The following is a 23593-nucleotide window of genomic DNA, read 5'->3' on the forward strand; positions in this document are numbered from 1 at the left end:
AAGCTATAAACATAGGCATATAATAGATTTAGTTTACTATTAATGCTTCTTTAATGTCAATACAAACATGGCCGCTCATAAATATGAAAGATTTTTATTTCAAACGTTTCGTTTCAAAACTAAAACCACCATGTTTTGTATAAATTTTAACTAACAAACCACATTTTCAGGTTGAATAACTAATTAATGTAGGATATACAATACTGACTAAGCGTACAAACCACCAAGCAGACGTGATGCGTCAATTATGGTGTGTGGCTTTCATTGTTTTAGCGTTACCGTCATCACAAGGTAAAATTTTACAGGATTTTCATTTATATGATTTGTGTTTACTTATCGATGAGGGAATTATACTGTGTACCATGCGAGCTACTCGCTGCACTAGTTACTGCGAGTGGTAGTATAAGTATATAAAGTACTGTGGAGTAAGATGGAATACCGTTAGCTCATAAATCCCACACACCCTGAACGTGTTTTAAAATTTACCAAAGCTATTTTATGCTTTATATAATTATGGAAATATAGTTTGTTTACCACCAAATGGGCCAAAAAAGAGAAAAAAAACATGGTCCATCTTACCCCACCTTATACTGCACACAAATCAACATATATCTTACCCGATTCTCTTAATTCATTACTATTAAAATACACCCACGTTATAACTAGCATGATACGGGTAATACACCAGTTGTACATAGGGTTTGCATTGCATGTTATTTAACACTTATACCATACAGGATTCAACGATATACTAAACCGCAATCGCAGAATGGATGGCTGGTACAATAATCTTGACCACCCACAATGGGGTTCACCAGGTACGTGAACAGATATATACTCGCTTTCTTTAGAAATACACTACATATACGGCGTGCTTAACTTTCCTTTTTAATGACCCACGACTTTTCCAATGGCTAAATTTAAAAAAATAGAGCTTTGAACTGTATACAAGTTACTTCGGAAAAAAGAACAATTAATCCAATTTCAATCTGTTTAAAAACTTTTGGTAAGTATCGTAACATTATCCTGTTGGACTTATATTTATCCATATTGCGAAATGCGTTTCGGTGAGACCCGGCCGAAAGCCCTACTATCCCTGTCGTACTCACAATACTATTTCTGTACATATATGGTGGGGTGGGGAAGATGGGACACCTTTTCGTCCTATTTTCTCGTCCCATTTGGTGGTAAATAAAGAACTTTTAAAAGTTTAAAAGTTCATAAACCTTTATTAATTGTTTTAACCACCATCACGATATTTAGACAATATTAGACTAAATGTCTTTCTTCACCCTACTGTATACATTTTGACGTATTTATTTGATCGTGTTTACAGGCGAACGTATGATCCGTCGTTCAACCAACGGGTATTCCAACGGCATCAACAAACCAATAGAAGATGGCTTACCAAACCCACACACCCTAAGTCGTTTGCTGATGCGTGGCGAATCTGGGATTCCGTCCGTGACCGGAAAATCAGTTTTTCTAGCATTTTTCGGTGGGTGAATGGTTTGAGACAAATTACCTTACGCGCACGTGAAGCATATAATGCCCCATTAATCGGTCTAGTTGATATATAAGTCAGCACCGCGTGTGTGGGTAGACGCGTGCGTTTATTCAGAGTAACCCATGCTCACCGTTAACTTATGACGTCTTTTAAGATCACTTCATATTTATGCAAGGCGTGTTTATATCATATCAGTGAGCCCTGTGTAAAAAAGGGTGCGCGTATTCAAAGTTATTCGTGCTTGCTATATGTTAATTTTTGACGAAAACAGTTTTGACCATCGTGGTTATTAATGGGTTGTCTAAATTGTCAGCCATATACAGAGAAACAATCATCCACATTGTTACACATACGTGGTAACCCCTAAGCTGGTGTGTAAAACGAAATACACGTGTTATAACGACTGTCGTTTCCGGCCGCGCAAGGGTAAAGCAAGTTATCTAAATGTGAGTTAAAACAAATTACGGAGCAGGTCAACATGTGGGCGATGACATGATTGACAGCAGAAGAAACGCTTGTCCGAGTGAATACATCAACATTGAGATAGAGGAAAACAAAGGAAGCAACAACCACATACTACCCATGTATAGATCGAAGTTTATTACGGGTAGCGGGTCGTCTGTTAATTCACCGAGGATGCTGGTTAGTTTATGTTAATAACAATTTTAACTTTTTGCTAATTTGTAGATAAAGTTATTCTGCTGTTATAGTAGGATGGGGTAAGAAGATTCCGTTATAGAACATACTATTCCATATTTCCTAATAATTTTCAGCAATGTGTTGTATAGTTCTGTGAATATTACTTTTTACTGGCGAACGGGGTGATAAAAGGCAATGAAAACATGGACCATCTTACTTCAACCTATTTTAAATTTATTGCGATTTTATTTTTTTGGCTGATTTGTAATTAAAGCGCGGGTGTTAATTATTGGCACAAAACGGGCTTCAATCAAAAAACGCAAACTGGAAAACGTAAATAAATGTTCAATTAGCTGCAAAAGTTAAATTTACCGATCAATCAGAAACTGACTAATATCACCATTTATACGTGGCTTTTTAATTATGGGTTCTGCGGGGCTGTCATGCATATTCAGAAAATAAATAATGCCAAATATGGCACAGTGCTACTGAGAAAAATGCTTAGTCAATCCGTTTTTTTTTCGAACCCGGGCCAAAATCGAACCTACAGAAAAATTCCGCGCACCGAAGAACAACTAATGCACTTTAAACCTAATTTATTGCGGCTGAAAATAATGCAGTAACTACCTAATTCGTCAGCTATTAAGAAAATCGTTAATAAATAATATTAAATTGGCAACGACTGTTACCCCAATGAGTTCAAATTTGTTAAAGCATAAAACATTTACAGGTTAACGAGGCGACGTCGTGGCTTGACGGTAGCGTGATATATGGCAACAGCCACTCGTGGTCGGAGCATTTGAGGTCATTTGAGGGGGGTCGTTTAAAAGAAGAAGACGGTCACCCGGGATACCCATCGTTTAATAGAAACGAGATTCCATTATACAACCCGACTATTGACCTTAAACGGCCACCGAAGACACGAAACCCTGAAGAACTCCTTAGTAAGTGATGATATAGAGGAATTTAGCAGACGGGATTTCCAGATCCAATTTGGTATTCACATTTTATGCAAACAAGCAACTGGTATATCTTAATCAGCGATAGGCCGACGCCAGGCAGTTTAAAGTATGCAGGTTTCATAATCTTTCAACACTTGACAAGGACGCCCTTGTCATAAGTGTATACTCATCGACGTTGAGTTGCTTAAAATTATCTACATACAGGTTTCGGTAACCCCCGAGGTAATGAAAACCCATTTCTGATGACGATTGAAATTATTTGGTTTCGATGGCACAACCATTTAGCGGAAAAGATTGCAGTCCAGAACCCGGACTGGTCTGACCAGCAGGTAATATTATCACCACGGCCGTGTTGGTACAGAGTAATTTTTACTTTTACATGGTCAGCTACTGTATATAGTTCTAAGTAGCAATGTGCTTTAAAGGCGTGTTTTAACGACTGTCGTTTTGTCGCTGTTTTCAATCTTTTAGTTTTAGATTTGGATGAGAAATTTTAAATATCCTTTCTCAAGGATCTGACAGTAAAAAAACAATATTAACAGAATTAACTAACATATTTAAATAAGCCTGCCATTCTAACACGACGTTTTTAATTATTCAAAACATAACCACGCAATATGGGACTCAGTAGCTCATTTCCAATCAAGTTATATTTCAGATTTTCGACAAAGCAAGAAAATGGACGATTGCCACTTATCAGAACATCGCTTTCTACGAATGGTTGCCGGAAATCATAGGGACTTCTCCACCGCCATATCGGGGTAAACAACTAAGATATATTATTATTAAAAAATATCTAAAACATGTAGTAAGTTGGGGTAAAATGGGACATATTTTTATTCCATTTTACTCGTCCCATTTAATAGTAAACAAAGAACATTCAAACAATTTTAAGACATCGTTATGAATTGCTTAAAACACGATCAAGATATTTAAATATTATGTGCTAAAGGTGTCCCTTACTCTATAAGTATTCTATCATTGCAGAGCTTTATAGTTTGTTCATTAACGCGAAACCGACCTATTGACGTATAGCTCAAAGTATTATGCAGTTCAAACAAAACGATGCCAGCAAGCCGCGACTACCTATTTTATTCTACGAAAATACACCGCATTATTGGCGAAAAAATAACTAAACTTTTATGCGCATCAAATTGATAGGCTGGTTGCAATACAGTTTACCTTTTTTATTCTAAGAAAACATTAAGCGCTGCATTTTAACAGTATACCCTAAACAGCTTACAAGGAATTGAGATATAGTAGGTTGGGGGAGACATTAAGACACCTTTAGCACAAAATAACCAATAGTCCTGATCGTGTTTTAAACAACTAACAATGGTCTATGTGAGAATACGGTTTTATAATTATTTGGGAGTTCTTTGTTAACTACCAAACGCGACGAGAAAATAAAATGAAAAATTTCCAACTTTTTCTCACCCTACTCTACTGTACTAAGACATTCTTTGAAAAACAGAATACAACAAATTCATGCTGCCTAGCGTGTCTGTCGAATTCTCAATCGCCGCGATGCGACTTGGTCACAGTTTGGTGCCAAGCGGGGTGGTGCTGCGACAACCTGACTGCAGCCCTATCGACCCATTATCAGAGGATTATTTGGCTTCTGCCGGGGAGCCTGCATTGCGACTTTGCAACACTTATTGGCAGTTACAGGTAAATATATTCGACTTGTGATCTTGTGATATGGCATTCAAATGTCTTCTTTAAGAGGTAAATCCATTCGAATTAAACCTTTTACTACATATAGTAGGGTGAGGAAGACGGGACACCTTTAGCACCCAATATCCAAATAACTAGATAGTGTTTTAAACAAATAGCAAGGGTCTATGGGAGCCGTGAGCGTACGGGTTTATAATTCTTTGAATTTTCTTTGTTTATTACCAAGTGGGACGAGAAAATAAAATAAAAAGATAACCCATCTTCCCAAACCTTACTATAAAACACGTTATTTCAAAAACGTCTTGTTTAAAGCGTTTATTTCTTTGCAGATGCTAAAACATAACTATAGAATAACGTAACATTTTGTTAACTTTCTTGCTCTTTCCGATACTACAGCACGGAGTAATTTCTAGTAGGCTGTGCGTACAGCTTATAATATAAAACATCAAGAACATATAACGAAAAAAACAACATTTCTTCAGGACGCATTGCTGGATCAGGGAATCGAGGGAATAGTTCTTGGTATGACATCACAGAACGCCGAAGAAGAAGACGCAGTGGTGGTGGACGACCTGGCAGGTTCTGTTACAAATGTTACATAGTTTAGTGAACAATAAGATGAATTATATGCAATGCATAGCAAGTGCATGCATGGGAAATAAGTCTAATTTAACTGATTAATATATTCAATGTCATTTCCAAACGTGTTCTTGGGTAAAGAAAGGTTTTTCTCCAACCGAGCAGTTTTCTCCAACCGAGTGGTTATTAATGTTGTCTGTACTGTCCGCCATATACAGTAAAACAATTACCCACAAAGTGACATACGTGGTAATTCGCAAGCTGGCACGAGGTGCATGAAACAAAATCTTCGTGTTATAACGAATTTCATTTTCTGGTCACGCAAGGATAAAACAAGTTACAAAACACCATTTAAATTCAAGTCGTATTATATCTAAGGTTTCTTGTACGGTCCACTTAAACGCACACGAATGGATTTGGAAGCAATGACAATACAAAGGGGCAGAGACGCCGGTTTACAAAGATACAATGAAGTTCGAAAAACCTACGACCTTCCCCCAATAACAGACTTCTCACAATTAAACCCAAGTTTACCCAACGAGGTAAACTGTACTCTTATTTTTAAATTGGAATTTCTAAAGCTTGCAAAACATTTTTTTAATATCTTTATGCTATTGAGCGTATACTAAGATAGTATTTGTTTAGTAAAGGTAAAAAACACGAAAAAACGTCAAGAAAATCAATGCTATAACAATGGAAACAATACTGTTATATCTTTCTAACAAAATAAACCATAACCTTTGAGAGAAACTATCAAACTAAAAAACTCTTAACATTTAAGCGTATCCTACTCCATAGGTGATCGCGAGACTAAGAAATGCTTATAACAACGATACCAACAAGCTGGAGTTGTATGTGGCTGGAATGATGGAAGATCGAAGTAACGCAAGCAACGTTTTGTTTTATAAGATTATTTTGGAGCAGTTTCAACGCACGAGAGACGGGGATAGACTATGGTTTGAAAACGCTCAAAATGGGTAAGGATATATTTAATTTAACGTTTAGTAGGGTGGGGGGAGATGGGACGCCTTTTCATCCTATTTTCTCGTCTTATTTGGTAGTAAACAAAGAACATTCAAAGAAATATTAAACCGTATGGTCACGGCTTCCATAGACCGTTGCTTTCTTAATTGTTTAAAACACGATCAGGATATTTAAAAATTATGTGCTAAAGGTGTCCCATCTTCTCCCACCCCACTATAAAATAAATCTAAAGTAAAATAAAGTTTGTACAAGTATATGTACGGCTGTCGACTTTGACAACCCATAGTCACTGCGCCAACAGTGATAACAGCAATGAGCCTTGAGCCCGTAAACTCTATAAGTTGCATTTTAAAACGTAACCTATGATTCAGACTTTTCAACGCAAGCGAATTGCAAGAAATAAGACAAACGACAATGAGGGATATTATAGTTGCCACTACAACTTTTAACAGAAGCTTGTTTCAGCCGAACGTTTTTAACACTGCAGGTAAGTAACATCACATGAAAATTCTTTATACTAACACTTAACCATAAAATTCGCTAACATTTTACAACTTTTTACATAACTCTTTCCATTCCAAACTTGTATTTATACGTTATTAACCGTTTCTCAGGGTCTCGATGCGCGTCTATAACTGTTAGAAAAGATATGTTCAGCAAATCCTGTACACCCAACACGGGAATTGATTTCTTTTATGGATACTGGGGGAAATATGCAGGAATAGTCGTTCTTTTGCTTCTATTTCCATTTGGTAAGTGTAAATTAACATTGTTTAACAAGGCACCAGCAAACTTTAACTGCATTTTTTGTTTAAATCTGTTAACGTGCTAAATTCCGTATGCAGTATCCTACTTCGTTATGTGTATGATTGCATGGAAGAGACAATACGATCTGGCAAAAGCTAAGAAGATAGCCACACAGAAGGTCACACGACGAAAGTCCTCTTCTCAGAATGAGGCGGAGATAGAGAGTGAAGACGGAGCTGTGTTTTCAGGTGTTGTTACTTAACTAGCGAATATAATGCATATTTATTTATGATGGTGCTGTATAGAGGGGACGTAAAGAAGTCGACAGTGGGAACGGGATTTAATAATCGTTTGTATACACATAAAATATCAAAGTGGGTATTGGTATGTAGTATATACGTGCCATCTACGAATGAAACGATTTGTAACCTGATCGTGTTTTCTGATCCTGAACAATTAACCACAGTCTACGAAAGTCGTGGGAATACGGTTTTATAATTTCTGGAAGGATCTTCGAAAATAGAATAAAAAGCTGTCCTCTCTTTTCCCACTCTACTGAACAACATAACTAATATTCAAGATTTGTTTTTTAGCATTTGAGGTTGAGGGTCAGGATAAATCAAGAAGAGTAGTTGTTATGTTGGAAGGTACATGCATCAAGCTATTCAGCAGTGCAGGGAGAGAGCTACGGAAAATCTGCTTTTCTCATTTTAAGGTGAATGAATGTAGCTTGCTTTATCCTTGCACAGCAACATTTCAAATATTTATTGTGATTTAAAACAGCTGCTAAAAATAAATCCATTTATTCTTGTTACAGAAATCATTTCTGTTTATGTCTCGGAACAAAAGGAAAGATTTAATTGTAATAAGAGTGCCAAAAGAATACGATGTGGTGTTAAGGTTTAATGACTCTCTAGAGAGGTGAGTAAATGGGAATAAAGTACAACTTTGTATAGGCACGGACTTAAACTCTCATACCTCCAAATAATTGCAGAAATTTGATTTTAAACACTGATTAAGAAACCCAAGAATGCCTTATAAAGTTCAGTTACCCACGATGGTTTAAACTACTAAACTTTTTCAATGAATCATGTTTGCTTCAGGGTGGAAGCAATAAAGAATGTACAGGAGTTCATGCAACATAATGGTGTGAATGTTGATGTGTTCGAGATGGACGAATCCGCATTAAAGGAAGAAGCAGTCACAAAAGAAGCAAGACAAGCTCTTCTGGAGACATTTTTGAGACAAACTTTTGCCGAGGTATGTAGGCAACTTGTTAAAATTAAAAACTGTGATGGAACAACATGGTGATTTGGAAGGTCAGGTTGTAGATACTATGGGTTCATGAGCCATGTTATGGTGTCTGCAAAATGTTGCATTTTTAATCCATAGTGCAAAATTAATGCATTAAAAAAGGAACCGTTTTAATTGGTATAAAACACACATATAATATGAACCAGGTTACTTTTATTTCAAAACTTACTGAGTTGTTAAAGATTTTAAAACTTTACATATATACTTTTTTTATTACAGGCATTAAACATCGATGATGCTGTTGAACAAAATTCGAAAGCCAAGTACAGACATAAAACAATGGAGGTTGCCGATTGTGAACTAACCCAGGTACAAAACATCTTGTATTTATAAGAACACTTCAAAAACTTGATAATCGTACAGCATGAAATAATGTTTTATGTAATGTTATCAAACTATTGTACAAATTGTTTAACATGTGAAGTTAAGAGTGAAGTGTTTGACTGGTAATTAGGGAATACCAGGTTCACTGGTCGAAATCCTACAATTGTAGGTTGTTGAATTCTTGGGCAAAACACATAAAGTTATTGCTCCAACCCAGTAAATACTAATGGACTGTAAACTAAAGCGTCAAGTTCTTGGTATTCTATTCCATGTGCGTCAGCTGGCAAGCCATGGGTCCTGGGATGAAGGCTAGAATTGCCTTATTACCTCTGATTCTTGGTATATGCAAGAAATTGACCACTTATACCATGAAGTTGCTTTACAAATTGAAAATAAATATGTGACATTAATTTATATCAACACAGATGGAGCTGGCTGAAACGATGGGAATGAAACCAGACTCTCTCTTTGTGACTCAAATGTTTCAACTTGCAGATACAGACCACAGTGGATACCTCTCTTTTAGAGAATTCGCTGATCTCATCATATTACTTATGAATGGTACGGAGAGGGTAACAAGTATTTAGAAACAACTGGTGACGCATTTACTTGATCATTTCGTATTTTGTGATTTTCTAAAATAGCTGGTATATCGTGGATTTTCAATGGGGTTTCTTGGATTTGCAATTCATCTGTTTGTACATGTTTAATGTGTGAAATTTGGCCTAACTTTAAAGACACTGTTATATTGTCTAAATTGGCAGCAACATACCAAATATTTCATTCGTTTTAAACCAGTTCATTGTTTCAAAACATTAACATGTAACAAATACTGTTTGTGAAACTTTAAAGATAAACTTAATGTAACTTATAAATTCAGGGTCACCAGAGCAGAAGGCGAAGATGTTGTTTGATATGTATGATGTTGACCATAGTGGAGAGATCAACAGAGAGGAAGGAAGAAACATGATCAAGTGAGTGAACATATAAACCTAAACCAAATAAAACCATGCATTAAACAGATTTAGTACATATGCACTTGTTCGTATTTGACAACAATTGGGTAGTTGAATAAAGTGAGAACTGATTGTTAACTTAACAAGAAGCAAGAGATAAATAGGAAATCAATGTGTCTCTGTATGTAAACATTTCACTCTGTTATAACTTAATAGTAAATATGAGATGCCAAGTTTTACGATATTTTTGGCAAACATAAAAAGCCCTGAAACACAACTGTAGCAAAAAGGACACAAGATATATAGACACTGGTATCACCTTACAAATTTCATAAACTGAACACTAGGCATAAGTATTCTTGAAGTCTAAAAGCTCATGTTATATCAATAACACATTCATGTTATATGAATCTTATTCCAGATCCTTCTTGGAGATGGCTGGTGCTAATCTTGGTCCTGATGAAGTTTCAGCAGCAGTATCTACCATATTTAAAGAGGCGGGAATTGGGGAGAACAAGGACTCACTTACACTTGAGGATTTCACTTATGTCCTCTTAAAAGATCATAGAGAAGCTTTTGAAAGTTCAGAACTTTCAATGCCAGGTAGGTCCAACTTATACAAGGATCAAGGAGAGTTGAGTGAACAGAACAAAATGAGTGATCAGAGAAGAGTTGATAAAGCTAAGATAATATTTTATCAGAAAATGGTACAGTTTTAACTGGATAATCGTTTAAAAGGCTACAATTGTTACCAGCAAACATAATGAGCATTTTCGTAATATTGATAAGTTTATAAATTAGTATAAACTGTAACACATTTACAGGAATTACAAAATCACTGAAAAAGAAAATGAATCACCAAGCACACCATGCATCACCAATGATAAGAAGACAGGATACATATGGAACTTCTTCAGAGTATGAAATTTCATATTGAACTTTTACAGTAGTTTTAAAGAGTGTTTGAATATTCCAAACTTGGATTTTAAGTTAATGCAACTCTTTAATGCAGAGAGGTCAATGGAACTGAGATTAGACAGCGAGTAACAAGCAACTCTGATACAAAGGAAGGAAAGTAAGTTAAGCTTCTATGAAATAAAGTGAAATCTAATGCCGTATTATGCACCTTGTACTTAACCTAACCACGAATAATGTATTGCAACCACGAATAATGTATTGCCTGATCAAATCATATTTTCTTTTCATTATTTTATAACCTTATATTATAAAAGACAACAACCAACTTTTTTCAACTTATTAAGAGGTTCACCTTTCGGATGACGTTATTTGTATACCGAACAACAATATTAGGAAAAATATTACGGTCTAAAATTTTGTAATTTTGTTTTACAATTTTGTTCTTTTGGTTAAACAACAATATAAAGAAAATAATACCGAAAATAATAACATTTTGTACTCCCTAATTTTTGTTTTTCAGGTCCAATGGCAAAGTGTTTTCTGATGCAACAGTCTCGCATGAGGAGAAAACATGGTTTGCACGAACATGGAAATATTTGAAAAGAAATGTAGAAAATTATCGACGCCATATATTCTGTATGGTGATATTTTATGGTATCACTATTGCACTAGTAGTGGAACGGGCAACCTGTAAGTAATGGTGTGTGTGTTAATTTCTACAACCAAGTAGTTCAATGCAGCATATGTCTATTCAAGTGTTTAAACAAGTAGTATTGATCATCCACAGAATTGTAAAACAATAAAAAATATTCTATTTGGATTCCAATGCAAATATGACAAAAAAGATATATCCCAAGTACTAAAATCCACATATATATATTTATGTACCCTTTATTTTCAGTTTACGCTTTTGGAGCAGAACACATTGGCATCCGAAGAGTAACAGAATGGGGCATTATCATCAGTAGAGCATCAGCAGCAGCTATTAGCTTCCACTTCAGTTTTATTCTGCTTACAATGTCAAGAAATCTGATCACAACTTGTCGTGAAACTTTTCTAAAGAACTTTATTCCATTTGACTCAGCAGTTGCCTTCCATAAGCAGATTGCATATGTGGCACTTGTGGAGACAAGTAAGATAGAAAGTTGCCTTGTAAATGTAATTTAGAATTACCGTTTTGGTAATCAAATATAAAATATTAAGAAAAAAATCCAAAACAGTTCTTATTTCATATTGCGCAAAGTTTTAGACAATAATATTTTAACAAAAAAAAGTTTGTTCGGATAACTCTAGTTTGCCTGCTGATACAAAAAAATATGACTTTTCTTTTTTTCCATAGTTTTTCATGTTCTTGGTCATGCATCCAACTTTTACCACTTCTGTGTTCACCCACTGCCAGTGCTTGCGTGCCTCTTTCCAAAGATATTTGTAGATGATGGGTAAGAGAAATCAAAAACTTTAAATATTAAACCACATACACAAGTCCCTTCTGCATTAGCAGATGAACCAACTTTTTTTGCTTAATTTATGGATCTGTTCATTCATTAAAAAAATCAAAAATCCCTCGGAAAGTTTCAAAAAACTAATGCTAATTTCTTTAGCAAGAAAGCATTACCATGAAAACAGCATTAGCTGTACCAATATTCTCATATTCTCACAAACACAACTTTCATTTCCACAGATCTGATTTACCAAAATCTTTAACATGGTGGTTCTTTGAAACAATCACTGGTTTAACAGGAGTTCTTTTGCTTCTAACCATCTCTATTATTTACGTATTTGCGATGCAGTATTCAAGGAGATTTTGCTTTCGTGCATTCTGGATAACCCACCATTTATACAGTAAGTTTCAAATGCTAAAAATCGACATAGAATTGATGATAATATAAACCATTTGATTTTTCTGTCAATTCAGATCTGACTTTTTTAGGAATTGGTTGGTTGTATTTTCATCTAGGAAAGAATTACCACAAATATCTGTTGTAATAGTTTGATGTCATTACAATTAATCCATACAACCATTACATGCTTTTTGTGTATAAATGAACAGACCACAGCTCTTGTTTGTGTAAAACTATTGAAAAAAATATATATTAAAACAAATCTAGACCATTTCATTAATGAAAAAAGGTGATGTGCCAAGTCACAAAGTGTCTCTAAAAGGATGAGCCACAAGTAATGGGTTAAAAAAACTCCCAAAAAGGATAAGAAACCCATAAAAGTTTGAGAAACACTAAACCTCATCCACAACTATTCCTTCCACAGCGGTGCTCTACATCCTTACCATACTTCATGGAAGTCTCGGGATTGTCCAAGCTCCAGTCTTCCATTTCTACCTCGTTGTTCCTGTTGTGATTTTCCTTATTGACAAGATGATCACCATCAGCAGATCAAAGGTTCAAATCACAGTCATCAAAGCTGAGGCTTTACCATCAGGTAAAACTTGCAAACTATCCATTGAAACATTTGTTCTGCTTTTGCATTTTTGGTGACAAAAAACGGCAAACAAATGTGGAAAAAGTAGGTTAAATGAGCCATGTCACATACTGTTTTATTATTCAAAATCTAAAAGTACCCTGACTTTTTAAGTCAGGCAGAAAAAGCTCCTTCACTTCTTAAGATATTTCAGATTTAGCCAAAAAGCTATAATACATTTATTTTTAGGTGTTCTGAACTTGGTATTCAAGCGTCCAGTGGCATTTGATTACCAATCAGGTCAATGGGTTCGGATTGCATCTTTGTCTTTAGGAACAAATGAATATCATCCATTTACACTTACTTCTGCTCCACATGAGGTAAGATTAAAAACTGCATTTCAGCTCTGGATAAAATTGCACTGGTGGAACAGCTAGTTTTATATAAGTCGCAGCATTACTCTGTACCAGTTTTAAAAGTCCTTTCAGTAATGCTAGATCAATTGTTTTTCAGTTCAAAAAACCCCTGTAATACTAGAGGAACATTGCTGACATAAGGCACTGAACAAAGATTTTTCAGCATGTTTGTTTCTCGAAATGCATTAAATTTTTTGTAATTATACTGTTTAAATAGTTTACCATCAAATTATCAACTTTAGAGATACCTGTCTCTTCATATACGATCTGTGGGACCATGGACAAGTAACTTGAGAAATCTGTATCAAACTGCCGTTGAACACCAAGGAAAACTTCCAAATGTGAGTGTTTACTTCCTAAGAAGTGGCTTGCTTTAATATCTAGTGAAGTCTATGCCGTAGCACCGCAAGTGTTGGGCTAGCTCTGGTTAGAATCTCAGGCATCATTGTGTGCTACACTGCAGGACCTCGCCCATGTAGAATAGAATAATTTCAATTATTGTCCAATAATTTAAAATGTTTTTTAGTTATATCTTGATGGACCATTTGGAGAGGGCCACCAGGATTGGTATAAATATGAAGTATCTGTACTGGTTGGAGCTGGTATCGGTGTAACTCCTTTTGCTTCCATATTGAAAGATATTGTCAATCGGACTTCAACAAAGAAAGGAAGTCACATTCCATGCAAAAAGGTGTTTTTTTAGGAATACATTGTATTTTGCTGCATTCATTAGTGGTATGGTGTTATAGTCCACAAAATCCAGTGTAGTGTTTGGGACTTATATATTATCCACAAAAACTCTGTTACAAAGTCTGTTAAATTAATGTTAGTTGCTGAAAATGAATTTGTCTAAAAAATTGAACAACAAAATTGTTGGAGTTGCCATTGATTCATAAAGTTTAGGCGTGCCATTCTTGTAGTTCTGTGTTGCAGAATATGCAAGGCTTAATGTGTTTTTTTTATACAAATTGTGCAGACTTGTTTTTTTGTGAGAAAACCAACTAATTACCGTATAGCATTTCATAATGTTGTTTTCAAAATCAGATTTATTTTGTAAAATCCTCAACAGAAAACCCATAACCCTCCAACTTTATTATTTTAAATTCTGATTCAAAAACTTTTAGATTTACTTCATCTGGGTAACACGCACACAAAGACATTTTGAATGGCTTACTGATATCATTCGCGAGTTAGAAGAGACAGCAGGAGGGGACCTCGTATCAACGCACATCTACATTACACAATTTGCCAATAAATACGACCTTAGAACAACCATGTTGGTAAGTTTAAAACAATATAAAAGACTGTGCAGATGCTGAATGATCATTTTGGCACTTTTATATATATATTGCTTTTGTTGATTATGCAATAAAGTCCTGTGCTGAAGCGTTTGGGCAGCAAGCATGAATGGTTTAAAAGTCATGGAATTTTTAATAAATTATGAAAAGCTAAATGAATGTGCAATTGTAAAACATTTTTATTTCAGTACATCTGTGAGAGATACTTCCAGAAAGTTGCCAACAAAAGTATGTTTACTGGACTGAAAGCAATCACACACTTCGGAAGACCACAATTTGAAGCTTTCTTGGATTCATTACAAACAAAGCATAAAGAGGTGGGTAGCAGTGTTTACACTGTTTTAAAGTACTGTGTTCGCATCTGACCACAAAATCAAAACAAAAAGCATTGGGTAATTAAACAACTTAGCGAAAGAGGTTCTATCGTTAAGCCGGTCTGGGAAACCGTAATTTAGGTATGATATTGCCCAATACCATTATCCCTAATGGTTTATTATACACTGATGCATGGTGCCTAAAGGAATCCATGTTATAATCTGCAGAGTTGCCCTGCCACAGTGAGATAATACAATTATACATTTTAGGTGCGAACATTAGGTGTTTTTAGTTGCGGACCACCTGGGTTAACCAATGGTGTAGAAGACGCATGTAGAAACCTAAACAAACTAAACAAAGCAAGATTTAACCATTTTTATGAAAACTTCTGAACACTTTTAAAGTCACAGAATTCCAGACGAAGGTAGGTACCATCAACAACATGAAAAAGCAAGTGGATATATAGTAGGGAGGGGGGGATGGAACCCTTTTTTATTCTATACTCTCGTCCCATTTATCTCATTAAGAATTATACACATTACCTCACGACTCCCATAGATCGTTGTTAATTGTTTAAAACACGATCAGGATATTTTGCTGTTATATGTCCTAAAGTTGTCCCATCTTACCCAACAGTATGTTTGCTATACACTGTATAAGATGATTTAAACGTGCACTGTTTTACAGATTCGAAATCTTTATGAAGATATCTCTTCAAATATTTGCAGCTATTGTTGCAGTATCAATAAGCATTGAGATTTGATAGATTGTGCATTAAGTGCTATGTAGTTCTGTAGTATCTGTATCTTGTACAATATTGCAGTTTGCTTTGCTTTACTAAATATACACAATATTAGTTTAACTGAGCTGAGTTCTTTAACAAGTGTATTGGATATGTCTTTCTACAAGTTAAGATGCGATGTGGCAAAATTAAAATAATCTCGATATCTCGATTCAGCGAATGTGAATGTGAGTAACACAGAAAGTTATCCAGGTTGAGTCTAAGTACAATGGTATAACAGACAACACTACAGTATAGTGGGGAAAGATGGGATACCCTTTCATTCCATTTTCTCTTTCCATTTGATAGTAAACAAAACACATGAGTCAAAATGCGAGTGAAAGCATGGGTAACTAACTACTCGACAGGGTTCGAATAGAATGACGTAAATACGTTTATACTCTACCAAGTAACAGATTTGGGTTTCATTTGGGTGCATCCCTATACGCGATACAAAAAAAGCTATAATAAGAAAGTTTTGTTGGAATTATACGCATAGCATCAGCAGCAGGTTGTTGGAACATTACTCAATGTGAATGTAATGTAACTTTTTCTACCGTTTACATGGGTTTTGATACACCATGTGCCAGCTTACGAGTTACTTATGTTACTTAGTGGGTTAATATTTGTTGGAGAATTTTTGTGCTACTGTCTACTGATTCCAACACTACTCCATATTGTATTGATGTATAAGAGGCTAAAGATAAAGACTAATTGATTTTATTGGCTATTGCACCATGCTTTACATTTTTGTTGAAACACCACCCCAAAAGTGCTGATTTCATACGCTTAGATTTATCATTTTAATGCGGATATAGACATTATTTTTTCTTTCACACGTAAAGTTTTTGTTTAAAATTATTTTGGGTCAGACCCACTTAGTTCAAGGCATATTAGCTGCATAAAAATCCTAACACAACAGAAGAATAACTTTTTACGGACGGTAAAAGAAATATTCTATGATCAAAATTCTGCACAAAGATTATAGAAACACCCAAGCTTATAGATTATTTACACATTATATGATATTAGTACCTTGGAATTCACTTTTATATCCAGTTTCCATTTTTGATCTTGGAAGGTATAAATACTTGTGCAAGGTAGTTAGGAGAAAATCTCATCAAAGCCTGGATCTCTGCTTTGCGATCGCAACGCAGCATATTGTGTAGCTGAAAATGTTTATAAATGAATGTAACTTGCTTTAACCTTGTGTGGCCAAAAAGGACAGTCGTTATAACCTGGGTGTTCCTTGTGTCAGCTTAAGAGTTACCATTTATGTTACTTTCTAACTAATTAGTTTTTTTTTGGTTTTTTAGGAGTATGAGTGATAATTTGGGGCAATTGCCATGAAGTGTCTTACCCAAGGACACATAAGCCTAAAATGGTAGCAGTGACGAGCCTTGAACCCAAAGTTGCAACATTAATAATAAATTACCTCCTCGGCTAATCTAGCATGGTATTCAATGTATGGTCTTGCAAGAATGTCCCGGCATTTAGATTTATCTTTATCAGATAAAGGTAAAGTCACATCATCAGGTAGTCTTAACCTGCATAAGCAGAAACATGTTAATCTATGTGACTGTATTTGACAATTTTATTTATTGTGCGGTAGAACTTTGTCAAGGACCTGGGATTTAGACCAGATTTGACCCATTGCATTTTACGATATTAAAATGTTTAATTTTAGAACAGACAAATTTCTAAACTGGTACATACTATTGCTTAAGCCCCAATTCATCATAAGAGCGAATGTTAATAAAATAATTTCTTTAAGGGAATGCATAATGTAGCTACCACGCTTATTTTCTTCTAATTAAATGTAATTATGTTTATAACTGTAGTCTGTAAGTATGTTTTAACAACTGCTGTTTTGTCGCTATATCCTGCGTTTTTGTTTAAAATATTTCTATATCTTTGCTACCGTAATGGCAGAGATAAATAAGGTTATTATAATCAGCTTAAAACAGATAAAAAATTATACCTGTACAAGCCTGATCTGTTCTAAACACCTTACCTTGTAATATCTGAAGGAAATACACCAATCCACTTCATAAAAGGCAATGCTAAGCTATGTACATCATGACTTTGTGACTAGCAATGTAAAACTGTATCCGTTTACAAAGTAAAGAAAAAATTAAAACATTTTTTACTTTTTTTTACTTTTTTACACTACAATATACTCATTGAATGATCTGACTTCTTTTGAAACTTGTAAAGGGTATAATATGGTTTCAAACATCTAACTACCACACTTCAGAAGCATGAGTGTACTACCTACTATAGGAGCATGATAGCTTGACAGGTACGAAAATGAGAAAAAAACAATACATTTGGTGCGTAAGAAAACATGTGTTATAATTATAACATGGGTTATAAAATACTTTCCTGGGGCTATATATTATCATTTTAAGGCTACCACTGTACAAATAACTAATATTTAAACTATCCCACCAAACTTGTGCTATAACTTACTAAGCTTAAATTAATTCTAGCTTACCAGGGATCCAAATCTATAAACGCACATAATCTCAATACCTGGGGAGGAAAAAACTCATCGTTGAACAGCTATGGAATGCAATCTCTCAATACATTTGTACAGTACTAGTGAATGGCTATGAGTATTTTATGCGATACCAACCAAAAATTGGTTGACTTTAAAACTCACTGTGATATTTTGTTAAAGTCTTAGTAAAGACTCATGAATTTATTGCAATAAAATATAGTTTTTCAGTGGCTTAAACAACCAAAAGTGAATTTTGACGCTACCCATATTTTTGTTTTTTTTACAGTAAAAAAGATAATTTACGAAATCCGGTTATTTATCAGATTATTTTCATTAAAAATAAAATACGAAAAATTACCATGTGGGTCTGCATCCATAAGACCAAACACAGGAATTTCGAGTTCGTTCCATATTTTTCGTATGAGAATCCGGGTGTTCACATCGGGCACACCTTTACCCTAGGAATATCAAGTTATTTCAAAACTGCTAAAATAAAACGTTTATAAGCAAACAACTTTTATCTCAGACATTTTTATATCAAGATCCAAGGCTTACTGCACAGGGCACTCAAATTCATTAGAAAAATGCAAATTTTCAGACAAATAAAAATTGTTTCTACTGCTTAGGCATTGGTTGTGCTTTAGGACAAAAAAATATTGCCCTAGTTTAGTAGTTTTCTAATACTTACTGTTACAAGTATGCAAGGCATGTTGGTCGTAAAACCTTGGTCAAGCAATCTTTGGAATGTTGCATCTTTTTCAATGACCAACACAAACTTGGCATGTTGTGTTTTTATGTTTGAAACATTGTCCACTAACACAGGAACTACTAAACCCTGTAAAAAAAACGAAATTAAATAAAAAGATCTGTTAAAGACTAAATTTGTAAGATATGTATTATTGAACAAATGTACCTAATAATTTAACTGGCTTGGTATTAGGGCGTTTGGTTTCAAAAGTGGATTTTCTATTATTTTGTGTATGGCTGACAGTTTGGACAACCCATGGGCCATGAGTAACCTCTTGATTAAATTAAGTCTCTTGCTCAAAGACACATGCGCAATGGTAGCAGTATGAAGCTCTGGTTATAAATAAATGGATTTAACTACTGTGCTAAGTATACACATCATAGGTGGCTAGGTGCAAAACCTAGGGTGGCAGGGTAGGCAGCTCCTAGAATTTTCTACAATGCATTAATCAGTGAACATTACAACCAATAAATTTGATTTGTTTCATGAAATAGTATGTCTAGGAGACATATGCGCACAATGATAGCAGCAACAAGCCTTGAATCCATTACCTCTGGGTTGGAGGAATTCCTGCTTCCCCGCATTTTAATAAGTTTGACGCATTTGATGCTCGTAAATCTTATATATATTTATATTATCTTATATACATTACGTACAGACTGGTTTAGTGAACAGTCAACAGTTTGACCATCAGGGTCCACAAACTGAAGGTCACCAGCGACTAATCCTTTAGATGTAGCAACCACGTTTAACCACCTACGTGGAACACATATCATGCAGGATATATCATCTACTATGTGGTCTACAATGGACTGACTGCTGAATAACTGTGAAAAAAAATAATTTCAATTGATAATTAGTTGAAAGAAAGAAAAAGGAAAGAAAAAAAAAGAAAGAAAAAAATTAGCAGAAAATTTGGGAGAAAGAGAAACTTTTTGGTGGAAAATGTCATTTTCTTATCTGATAATGTAAAGAATAGTATAAAATAAACATATGATTAACATCTAAAAGAAAAAATTACATTCGGCTCTTCATAATATAAATCTCTCTTTGTAGCTACTTGTCCTGATTGAATAAGCTTATATATCATTGATAGAAGCTTGACAGTCAAACCTAAATGAATAAAAAGATTGTATTTTATGCGTTTAAAATTGTTGGTTTTAATATTTTATTTAATGCAAAAATTGAAATCATGCATTATATTTACCACATTTCTAACTTTGTGGAGGTTTATGGTTGACAATTTAGACTACCAATAAGAGATGCACTTTAAAGAACTGGGTTGAAGAAATTGGAGTAATACATATGTTTTGACGCTTGCCAAAGAACATGGGGGCACTCATTCAAGGCGGCCTCTTGTCTTGTGCGTCAGTAAAAAAGAGTATAAAACATACTGCATGTCTCAAATTACCAAATTTGTTGACAGATCCCTCGTTTCCAAATGAAATGGTTGTAAGGTTTGGATCTTCTATCAATTTCAATCCCACGTTTGGAAGATACATCGCATTTTTCCAACTGCTACGATTTCTGAAAAGATACAATTATCGGTTTAAAATAGTGGCGAATATCCTCTTCTATCTTTGTTATGTTCTAATCTACATAGTTGAAGTTTTGCCTCTTCACACAACATTTGATCTTAGAATTAGCCCATTACCCCAGCATCCACTAACTTTACCATGTTAGCTTGAATAAAATTACCCACAAAGTTACATATCTGGTGAGTTTTAAGCTGACACAGGGTGTATAAAACAAAACAACCATGTTATAACATTGCGGGGCCAATCTGGTTCAAATACAACAAAGATTGGAGCTCACACCGGCGCCGTGGTATAGTGGTTAGCGCGCCTGCCTGTAGCCCAGAGGTAATGGGTTCAAGGCTCGTGGCTGCTACCATTGTGGGCGTATGTGTCCTAGGGCAAGACACTTAACGGCGATTGCTCCAACCCAGTGGTCACTAATGGGTTGTCTAAATTATCAGCCATACATAAAAAAAAATTAAAAAAATCCCCAAAAAATAATCACCCACAAAGTAACATACATGGTAACTCGTAAGCTGGCACGAGGTGTTAAACCAGTGTGATCACGACTGTCGTTTTCCGGCCACGCGAGGATAAAGTAAGTTACATTCATACATTCATTCATATTTTCTGGCCACAAGAGAATAAAGCAGGTTTCATTTAATGATTTAATCAATTACCTGAACTGCAACCATGGTGAATCTCCATTGGAAATCTGATGAACCAAGTCCACAACTTCATCTTCAATACGACTTAAAATTTCATCTCTGTAATATTAGAAATTCTCAGCATTTAACTTAGCCTAGAAGCCCTCCGCAGCAAAGTGATATGCCCACCTACTTTAAATCTAGAGGTAAAGGGTTCAAGACTCGTCGCTGCTACTATTGTGACGAAATGGGGACGTCTGATTTATCAGTTTTCTAGTTAACTTATAGGCTGTATGTACTTTGGCACAGCCTGTCAGCTTGTTTGGGGTGACATGTCACCGTCATAGCTTTAATTTAAACAGGACCCAGGGGTGACCTCAAAAGTTTAGGAACCACAGTTTAGACTAAACCCAGCTTTCACCGTGCTGTTGGGTGTCTTTATAATCAAACAAAACATACCTTTTATTCAGTCACCAAATTAATTAATAAGGTTCCCTATATATGGCGCCTGCCGGTATAACTGTATTATATTTAAAGTATTTTATAACATAATTACCACGGATTTCATTAAAAAAATAACAACAAGAATTGACAGCTATGTACCTTGGTATATCTGGTTGCTCAAACTTGCTGTAAGTTTCAACATCATTTTGTGCTAAATCGTCAAGTTTGTCCCAAAATGTTTTAGGAAATGTATTCATTATAAAAATTCAGCAACAAATTTTAACTCTTTACATGTATTCATGTAATCAACAAAACAGATTGGTCAACTCAAAATATCAAATACTTAAGTTGTAGGTGATGCATATGACGACACAAGGGCTGTATTAAATTGATAACATAGTTAGCCTATCTATACTGGCAATGTACATATTTACTGTGTTACGCAAAATAAGTTAGGCTATTGAACAGAATTTTGCATCAAACAGTCTATATTGTAAAGTATAATTAAATGACTCAAGTGTAGGTCTTTTCATCATTTGTTTTAAATCGACACCAGTTTTTATGGCTAGTTTTAGCATTATGTTCAGTCTGTTGGAAATCTGAAACTTTCTTTCCACCACTTAAAAATTTAACACACCAATAGGTACAGCTGTAAAGTACCTACTCATACAACATTGTTGGTATGAGATTTACTGTTCAGGGTAAGGGTACTGGCCTTGTGGATATGATTGTTGCTGAGGTTGTTGCTGGTATGTAGTGTGCTGCTGGGTGTGTTGACCATAACCAGGCTGGGTTTGGTAGTTGCTGTACATGGGTTGGGGTTGGGAAGGGTAGGATACTGCTGGCTGTTTGGTGCCTGGGTAGTGGACCTGTGGAACCTGTACTCTTGGGTGGGTCACTACAGGTGCAGGCTGTTGGTTGATGTTTTGGTTTATGGTTGATTGCTGCTGTTGCTGCTGAAACTGCTGGTTTTCCATGTGCTGTGCTTGAACTGGTACTTGCTGAGAAGCATTTACAGAAGTTTGGACGTTTTCACTTGATGTGTGAGTTGGATTTGTATGCGAGGCTGTGTTCTGTACATACGGTGCTTGCTGTGAGGAAACAGCCGCAGTGCTGGTTTGCTGCATGTTTATTTGGTTCATGTCTTTGTTAACCATATGGGGAGAAGGCGATGTACCAGCCATCATGTTTTGACCGTTAGATTGGTTTGAATCTGCCACAGTAGCAAGCCACACAAGATTTCGATGCAGAATTTGTTGGTAGCGAGAACAGTCTTGCATTCTTCCATTTTGTTGTTCATCAACTATGCATTGAATTAATCTGCTGTTTTCATCAAGCATCTTCTGGATAGTTTCTTGAGTGACAGCTGATTTTGGATTTCGAACGGCCTGAGGGACAAAAGCACTCGACATATTATTAAATTAAAAGGCAGGAATTTCCTTGCAGTGGCTAAATTGAATTCTTGCTGCTTGATAATCTGGAAAAGTTTTGTATACACACTGACACAATATCGTTAGAGTATGATATAAAAATTAAATATTCAAATACAGTATGCTATCCGCTATATTACGTATCAATTTACACTAGCGCATAACTCATAAAAAAAAGATTTAGGACTAACAGCTCTGACGATTTCTTATTTTAATTGCCTGTAATGAAATACAACTGCTACACCTTACATGCTGGTATACTTTTGTTTGCATACGAACTCTGTATAACCACTAACCACAATACATGCGAAAAGCTGCACTAAAAAAAACGGTAAAACCCCCTCTTTCGAGAACTGAATCTATTTGAAACTCATACAGGTTTTGGCCACAAACCGATAGGCATTAACCACACATTCAAAAGTTGCGACCAACTCTGCATATTATATTAGGAAGGCATATCGTTGGTATGCTT

The 23593-nt window shown here is 35.3% G+C and overlaps 3 protein-coding genes across 3 annotated transcripts; 1 reads left to right on the top strand and 2 right to left on the bottom strand.

Annotated features, from left to right (window-relative positions):
* Positions 1-149: 149 nt before the first annotated feature.
* On the top strand, positions 150-15913 carry LOC149741314 (dual oxidase 1-like). Its single transcript, XM_089873436.1, has 35 exons — positions 150-291; positions 738-818; positions 1337-1498; positions 1980-2149; positions 2877-3090; positions 3313-3437; positions 3767-3869; positions 4583-4779; positions 5268-5364; positions 5743-5906; positions 6163-6341; positions 6720-6835; positions 6963-7100; positions 7194-7343; positions 7689-7810; positions 7913-8016; positions 8199-8355; positions 8629-8718; positions 9159-9294; positions 9614-9707; positions 10111-10292; positions 10514-10607; positions 10702-10764; positions 11128-11297; positions 11509-11739; positions 11947-12046; positions 12289-12449; positions 12873-13043; positions 13272-13402; positions 13681-13779; positions 13965-14129; positions 14563-14718; positions 14925-15053; positions 15321-15475; positions 15739-15913. The coding sequence occupies exons 1-34, from the start codon at positions 237-239 to the stop codon at positions 15441-15443; spliced, it is 4629 nt and encodes a 1542-aa protein (XP_089729562.1). The 5' UTR covers positions 150-236; the 3' UTR covers positions 15444-15475; positions 15739-15913.
* Positions 5086-21992, bottom strand: LOC149741315 (meiotic recombination protein SPO11-like). The gene is made up of 12 exons (XM_089873527.1): positions 21851-21992; positions 21281-21367; positions 20495-20610; positions 20105-20196; positions 19740-19910; positions 19024-19170; positions 18694-18793; positions 18330-18367; positions 17847-17923; positions 17268-17379; positions 16868-17001; positions 5086-5367 (listed from the first exon to the last, which is right to left on the bottom strand). Exons 1-11 carry the CDS (start codon positions 21946-21948, stop codon positions 16882-16884), a joined length of 1158 nt encoding a protein of 385 aa, XP_089729653.1. The 5' UTR covers positions 21949-21992; the 3' UTR covers positions 5086-5367; positions 16868-16881.
* LOC149741316 (uncharacterized) lies at positions 21969-23482 on the bottom strand. Its single transcript, XM_089873687.1, has one exon. It carries the CDS (start codon positions 23101-23103, stop codon positions 22381-22383), a length of 723 nt encoding a protein of 240 aa, XP_089729813.1. The 5' UTR covers positions 23104-23482; the 3' UTR covers positions 21969-22380.
* Positions 23483-23593: the final 111 nt, after the last annotated feature.

The sequence above is a fragment of the Ciona robusta genome, chromosome 1, assembly GCF_009617815.1.
Source record: "Ciona robusta chromosome 1, ASM961781v2".
Classification (NCBI taxonomy): Eukaryota; Metazoa; Chordata; class Ascidiacea; order Phlebobranchia; family Cionidae; genus Ciona; species Ciona robusta.